At 48.1% G+C, this 7,343-nt stretch overlaps 3 protein-coding genes across 3 annotated transcripts; 2 read left to right on the plus strand and 1 right to left on the minus strand.

Annotated features, from left to right (window-relative positions):
* On the plus strand, window positions 1-1,891 carry LAESUDRAFT_732913 (uncharacterized protein; the record flags this gene model as incomplete). Its single annotated transcript, XM_040910334.1, has 17 exons — window positions 1-83; window positions 145-154; window positions 213-230; window positions 292-317; window positions 384-409; window positions 466-500; window positions 552-576; window positions 637-648; window positions 709-724; window positions 784-823; window positions 885-985; window positions 1,045-1,091; window positions 1,149-1,161; window positions 1,211-1,238; window positions 1,294-1,351; window positions 1,411-1,435; window positions 1,493-1,891. Coding segments are annotated over 17 exons (792 nt in total), but the record flags the coding sequence as incomplete, so codon positions are not given.
* Window positions 1,892-2,304: 413 nt separating this feature from the next.
* Window positions 2,305-5,714, plus strand: LAESUDRAFT_732915 (cytochrome P450). The gene is made up of 18 exons (XM_040910335.1): window positions 2,305-2,342; window positions 2,406-2,909; window positions 3,218-3,288; window positions 3,348-3,377; window positions 3,436-3,472; window positions 3,530-3,589; window positions 3,652-3,664; window positions 3,724-3,800; window positions 3,857-3,915; window positions 3,976-4,381; window positions 4,432-4,487; window positions 4,545-4,726; window positions 4,786-4,800; window positions 4,865-4,939; window positions 4,995-5,050; window positions 5,100-5,215; window positions 5,320-5,499; window positions 5,559-5,714. The coding sequence occupies exons 2-18, from the start codon at window positions 2,591-2,593 to the stop codon at window positions 5,604-5,606; spliced, it is 1,800 nt and encodes a 599-aa protein (XP_040757477.1). The 5' UTR covers window positions 2,305-2,342; window positions 2,406-2,590; the 3' UTR covers window positions 5,607-5,714.
* A 659-nt stretch (window positions 5,715-6,373) lies between these two features.
* LAESUDRAFT_816863 (uncharacterized protein) lies at window positions 6,374-7,129 on the minus strand (the record flags this gene model as incomplete). Its single annotated transcript, XM_040914820.1, has 6 exons — window positions 6,374-6,598; window positions 6,648-6,673; window positions 6,729-6,769; window positions 6,821-6,830; window positions 6,883-6,999; window positions 7,052-7,129. The coding sequence occupies 6 exons, from the start codon at window positions 7,127-7,129 to the stop codon at window positions 6,442-6,444; spliced, it is 429 nt and encodes a 142-aa protein (XP_040757478.1). The 3' UTR covers window positions 6,374-6,441.
* Window positions 7,130-7,343: the final 214 nt, after the last annotated feature.

A 7,343-nucleotide genomic window follows, 5' to 3' on the forward strand; every position in this document is an offset into this window, starting at 1 on the left:
CATGTTGTTCTGCTTGCGACATTTTACTATTGGTACACGGTGACAAACTTCGGGGACTATGAGGTCCTGGTCTTTGATACCTGGTGAGATGCGTCCTTGCTATAGCTGTGTCAGAAACTTGAACAACCATCGTGCGCTTTGCAGGAGTCTGTCGGTGAGCTTATCTCAGTAATTCCGCTCCAAGTGGATTCTCAAGGGGATTTTTTTTGCAGGCACAAGTCACAGTTGCAGTACGTCTATGATTGCGCTCATCATTGCATGATGCATCTCCTGACTATTTGTGTTACCCAGGGCGTCCTCACATTTTTCGTACAATTGTGAGTAAGCATGTCCTAACTTTGTGTGTACGCTGGGCTCATCGCGCGAATATGCGTTCGCAACAGATTCTTCGCTTTCCGTGTGTACCGATGTACGTACAAGGTGGCCATTGAATGGTAGCCGCGCTTTGATATTATTTGATCACAGTGAGCGGAAAGAAGGTCATCATTCCATCGGTAATCGTACGTCAGTGACACCATCCTCTCTGCAATGCCGCTCATTCTTGGTACCAGTGCTTCTTCAGCATCTTGCAGCTAGGTGCCCCTCTTCCTACAGCACGTTGGCACCCTGCTGATTATATATGGAATCCATCGACAGCATGCGCAATCGGTAAGTCTCAAACCTCAGACGTTGACACAGCTCACTATACTCATCGAGGTTCCAAATCAGCATATACTGTAGTTGGGTGCGCCTGCAACTCTTTTTCGGCCATAGATTCGTGCTCATGTGGGCTACGGAATATAGATATCGTATTCAGAAATTCAGCGCATCGGAGAAAGCAACGGTTGCGTCGTACCTGTTGATCTATTTGCCTTTTCATCTTCGGCTCAACTCCCACTTTGCAGCCATATACAACATGCTCTCTTGCAGCAGAGCTTGCCTGTGATTCTACCATTGCAGGCAGCATGATCTATTACTTACTACATAGTCGATCTCCCTTCTCCAAGTCAGTCCATTGGTCGGTATCGCCGCAGTCGGATAGCGCTGATCTTGAATCACTCGCAGAACTAACAAGGCTGTCAATCTGCTGATTACTTATGCGTTGAACACATGTGAGCGCGACGGTTCCCATCTCTGTGATAGCCTGCTTATGCAGGAGCACATGACAGGCTTGTTGACGAAGTAACTACTCTCGTCTATCCCGTTATTCATCTACTGATATGGCCGTCAGCATATTCACTATCATCACTCTTATCGCGGTAAGTAATGAGCAAGTTACATGGCAAGCAGCAGTCTGACGATTCGTCAATGCAGTGGCTCATCTGGACCAAAACCTTGATCTATGCCACATTCTATTTCGTGCTCACTCGGTGTAAGTGGTCGTGCTTCGGCTCCTTCATAATACTGGCTAGCGCTAACGCCAAGCCGCAGTGTATTCCTGCTCATTTATGTCCACGTTCGTCCATCATACGCGTAGTGTTTCGCGTCGCTGAGCTGAGCAATTATGTCGCAGGCTCAACTCACGCGACAATGTCCGTCAAGTCTTGAACTCCAACGATCGCGAATGGGTCAGTTTCCCCATGGTAGCGACAAGCACCAGCCACACAGATGACCGTGATGGATCTGTGCGAATGCCAGAAGCTACCAAGTGGCCTGATCCTTCCTCTGCATTGACGGCGTATAGCAACAACAGTCAAAAGCCAGGAGCTCTCACTGGAATGGACGAGGGCGTATCGGCCTGAGCCGTTGGGGTACCGACAAGCATGAACAACTTCCAATGCGGGAGGTTAGTATACTAGTATGATTATCTCACGGAAGGCATATAACTACCCAGATGTAGCTACCATGAGGATTTCTGGCGGAGAAGCGCAACGCGATAGGGCTGTTACCTAGAAGCTCGTGTGAACAGGGAAAGTCTGTAATTTGACGAGATGTTTCCCGTCTTTCATCAAACGTGGCTGAATGTTCAAACGTTCAACGTCAACGTTCTCCATATATCGCTGCTCCCCCGAGTCCGGCGGCCAAGGTAGAGTCGAAAGCGGCCTTGGATAAGACCTCTGGCACTTCCAGCGGCCAGCCTGTAATGGGGTCTGTTGTCGGACCCTCGCTAAACGATAACCGCCGACGAATTGGTCGTCTGATCGAGCGCCTCATCTGCTTACATTTCGCCGCGATTCGCGGACCCTCCTCTCCGGTTTCATTTGACAATCTCGACCGGCTTGTATTTGGATCTGAATGTTCACGGCAACGTGATTGACATGTCTCATATCGAAGCCGCACTCTCTGGATGTAGTAGTGGACCATGCATCAGTCCCTCACTTCTTGCAGTGCTCTCGTCTTCAAAGGCTGCCGGATCGTCCGAAGTAAGCCGGACTCAGGTTTTGATTTCTAGTTCAGAGGAGCGCAATTCATGATCCATTGTGAAGGTCACTTAGATTCGCATTAGATTCGCATTCCGATTACGCAAACGCCGCCGTTTGGTCGCGCGTCTAGCATTTCGGAACGGCATCACTGCCGTGTCAGCAAATTGGAATTACAATGAGCAGAATATATACAGGAGTCCGCCCTTTCACTCTTGATGGCTTCATCCCGTTGCTCATTCCGACTCAACATGTCTTGGTGGCCTCCTGGCATCCCTTTCCTACTCCGCTACGCAATGCCCTTGTTAGCTTATTCTGTGATAATCTCCCAAGTGTTGCGACTCTTATCCACTGCATGGGGGATTCAAATATCCAGTCTGTTCGTGTGGTGCACTATCGTTCTCAGTGCCCCTTCTTTCGTCGCAGCACGGATCATATTCAGGTATTGGTGGGTTGCCCGCTCAGCAAGGCACGCCGGTGCAATCCTGCCGCCTCGTTGGATCGGTAAATCTTTTGGGCACTTGGACGTCTTAGGCGAGATGATGCATTCGTTGGATCATGGATATCCTGGTGAGTTCCCATGCCTTCGTCTGGCTCCATGGCAGTACATATTTGTCGAGGCCTCTGAAGCCATTGGGAGATCTGGTTTCCGCGAACTCAATTTCTCGTCATCAGTGGCAATGGCTTCGTTTTCTTGGCGTAGAGATCCCGCTGCTCCTTAGAGATCTCAGTCCCCTGGCTGCTGCATTCCTCATAGTGCACAGAGTCGAGTATCACAGGGGATTTGCACCTCTTTCCTGTCCCTCGGGCATTCATCATATGACTTATATGTACCTGCACAATATTCGTGTTCAAGGTTCTTACATCATTAATGGCAGGCGACTTCGCTTGGCCAACGTTTGCGGAGCATGGACCGATAGCGCAGACAGACATCCTGTGGGATCGCATGGTCAGCCATGTTGCGATTCCCCTCATGACGTATTGCTGAGGTACGGACGGCGCCAACAGTATATTACGTGTGATCCTCAGGTTATAAAGGTTGGTGATCGCTAGACGTCGGCAGATTGTTTGATACTGACCATAGTCCTCTCTGTAGACTATCCTCGCTACGGATTTTGACAACTTCATCAAAGGTAACGTAATTACAGCTTCAAACCTTGCTTTCCGACGAACTTTACCAAATTTACCAGGAGAGATATTCTCTGGCTTCATGAGCCCTGTCTTGGGCACAGGAGTTTTCAACTCGGATGGTTCGTTCCATTATTAGGACCTGGCGTGTCTCTTCAAACTGACTGTTACCATGCGCTCGTAGGTGAAATGTGGAAGTCGGTATATGCACGTTCTCGAGGCTGCGGAGAATTATATGATTGACAGTCACATTTAGATGGCACCGTTCCATGACGCGTCCATTTTTCAGCAAGGATCGCATAAGCCACTTCGAATTGTTTGACAAACATTCCAGTGAGTGTCATCTGTTCATCAAGCTTTGAATCATAGTAACAGAGAGTGTCCGGCAGACGAGGCTTTGCGAAAGATGGCCGAGAGATTAAGCGAAGGTCACGCTGTTGATTTCCAGGTAAGCGCATTGTCTCATTCGGTATCTCTGTCTGGTCGCCTCAGGATTCATGGAATCTAGGACCTTGTCTCGCGGTTCACACTCGACTGCGCGTCTGAGTTCCTCTTTGGCTCCTGTGTGGACTTTTTGAGGTCACCCCTCCCCTTCTCGCACGATGCAACAGGTTTCCTCTCCTCAAGCTCTCTATCGCCCGATACAACGTCATCAGCCATAGCTTTCGCAAAGGCATTCCAGAGCGCTCAACACGTGTGCGCACAGCGCTCCTGGCGAGGATGGGTATGGCCGCTCTACGAAACGTTCGAAGATAAGACTTCGCGGCACATGCGCAGAGTGGATCAATTTTTTGATCCACTCATACGAGAGGCTTTGACCAGGCACAATAAACAGGGCTCCGGCACCATCGATCGTGAGGACGCAGACTCTGAGGATGGTACCTTTTTGGATAACTTGGTGCGGTACACAAGTGGTGCGTACAAGCCTCTCCACGTTACGGTAAATTGATTGTATATACATCAGATCCTGTCGTGCTACATGATGAGGTCCTCAATATTCTCCTAGCTGGAAGAGATACGGTGGGCTACATTTTCTCTGTATGTTTCTTTTGCTTCTGAATCCACAACGTATCGCAGACTGCATCTTCCCTTACATTCGCCGTTTACCTCCTTTGCATGTATCCAGCTGTATTGTCTCGTCTACGGCAAGAGATCCACGACGTGGTTGGCCTATCCCGACGTCCGACTTACGAGGACATAAGAGAAATGAAGTACCTGCGAGCTGTAATCAATGAGACATTGCGCTTATATCCCCCCGTGTATGTTCATCTGTTCTTTGTTTTAATTCGCATGCTCACCAACAGACAATGCACTACAGTCCGTTCAATATCCGGTCAGCATCTCTATACCCGGAAACTCCTCATACCTGCTAGCTTATAACGTGCACGATAACATAGTTACTCCGTCAAAGACTGTGTCATCCCTAATCCGGATCCCAAAGGACCGCCAATATTTGTTCCGGCCAATACGCCGTATGTCTCGCCTCCATTTCAATGATGACATTACAGCCTCTTATGATGCCTACAGTGTATCTTATTATCCCTTCGTCATGCATCGTAGCACTGCATACTGGGGCCCAGATGGTAATTAGTTCATTAGCACAAATTACGCGATATTGATTTCATGATCTAGCTATGGAATTTGACCCGGACCGTTTTCTTGATGATCGTCTGCAGAAATATCTTGTTCCGAACCCGTTCATATTCCTGCCATTCAACGCGGGTCCCAGAATTTGCCTAGGACAACAGGTTTGTTATATCATTGCCTTCAGTCGTGAACTCTCAACGACTCACAACTTTATCGCCCCTGTTGACGGTGACCCGCTCACGGTGTCGGCATTGTTGCATCTCAGTTCGCCTACAATGAGATATCGTTCTTCCTCATCAAACTGCTCCAGCGATTCGACACGATGGAGCTCGATCTTGAAGCGCAACCTCCAGTGTCACGTCCACCGGCTGAGTGGGCGGGAGCATGGGGGCGTAAAAACGTGGAGAAGATCTGGCCCAAGGTACATTTGACCATGTATGCAAATGTAAGTCTGCGTGTTGAGAATTGTGATGTGGATTTGACGATCTCTGTTTACACATATAGGGAGGATTGTGGGTCAGAATGACGGCATCTGGGAAGGAGGATGCGTGACTAAAGAGTGAAAACACGTCCACTGAAGTTTGAAATTCTGTTTAAGTGTAGCTGTTCGCAGCACAATGTATCAGCAAAGATGAGTTGAATGGATACTGACCTTTGAGAGGAATTTGATGGTTTCTATTCGTAAATGTGCCACATTGAATCGCGCGCCTCATCCTCCGTCTTTGAGCTGTTGCAAGAGCCTTAGCCTATCCGACTGTATGAGCCTTAGCTGACTTGCGAGGAACATGTCCAAACGATGGAGCTCTCTCAAACTGCGAGTGTCCAATGCTATTGACAAAATGATAGCGCAGCAGTCGGCCATGCCCACATTCATTCCTATGCTGAATGATGTTAAATTGACAGACCCCCGTGAAATAAACAGCTAGGCCTACTCTGAGAATGTTTGATAACGAGAGCACTCACCCTCACTATCGATCTTGCGACCGGTCCTGCAACTGAAACTGCACGATGTTACTACCAGGTCGATCTGATGATCCTGAATGCTCGCGTTGTGGGTATATGGGATGCTTACACGACATTTAACGGATTCTGCCTTCTATGATGGCAAACATGTCACTGTCCTCGACGGAAGTATTCGGACAGCGGAGCGCCGGGGGCCTCGAGGTTTGACAACATTTACTGGGTTAGCAACAATCCTGGCGTTTGATTTCAATACGTTGGCAACGCTACCTAGCTATTGGATTGTTCATGACGTGAATATAGTTACACTCTCGCTCGCCAATCGAGCATCTTCTCTAACCTGAAGCCTGTCTTAATCACACATTTCATCTACACAAATTGCCTGTTGCGTGTATATGCCTCCATACCACGAAAGACATTGGAAATGCTACATATTGGCCAGTTCAATTTCCTCCGTGATGAGAACAGCCTCTGCAGACGGTGAGATGACGTCGAATCGTGAACGATCGCCCATAGCTAATTCTACATAATTTGACTTCAAGAATAATCTGAATGAAATGGCAGTGTCGAGAGACCACACGATACTATCACACGTGTGAAAATCGACAGCCAATATTAATGGTCAAGACTTACAGAATCGCAACGAAAGTTTGTGCCGCCTAATTATGCATTCCGTCAGTGTCTTTACGAGGATGAGATGGTTCATTAACTTACGCCACTGGCAATGCTCTGAACAAAGTTAGTCATGCGAAGAACTATAGCCGGAAGTCAACATGGCTACATTTTCATGTAGTTGATAGACTTACGAAACTGCATCTGGTGACATCGACGGTCAGGATAACGATTGACATACGCGAAGAGGACTTACGATGAATATCGCAGTGCCGTCACGCTGGAGATTACTGATAATCTCATGATCATGTCGACGAGGTCGGTTCAAGGCATTCAGAACCAATAATGCGAACACAAAAATATCGTACAAGAGCTTGTGTACAGTGAGTTAATGAAGTCTCGGGTTTGACGCTGACAAGACGTACCACCCCTCCCCATACTCCAGCGACAAAGACATCTTTCTCTGAGAAGTAACACGTACGGAGAAGGCTCGAATACCGCATTCTCGCTGAAGGATACAAAACACCAATGAAATCCTGCAGATAATTTGAATATGGAGGATCGTTACTGACCTGAAGATTCCCTTATAGTGAGTGCATCGAAAGCGATGCTTATTCCGTAGCAAAGTAGGAGGCCAATGATGAGAGCTGCTTTGATGGACCTTCTGTTATCCCAAAGCCTGACCACGCGCAATAGCAAAATGACTGGGATCACGAG

This window comes from Laetiporus sulphureus (genome assembly GCF_001632365.1).
Source record: "Laetiporus sulphureus 93-53 unplaced genomic scaffold LAESUscaffold_119, whole genome shotgun sequence".
Classification (NCBI taxonomy): Eukaryota; Fungi; Basidiomycota; class Agaricomycetes; order Polyporales; family Laetiporaceae; genus Laetiporus; species Laetiporus sulphureus.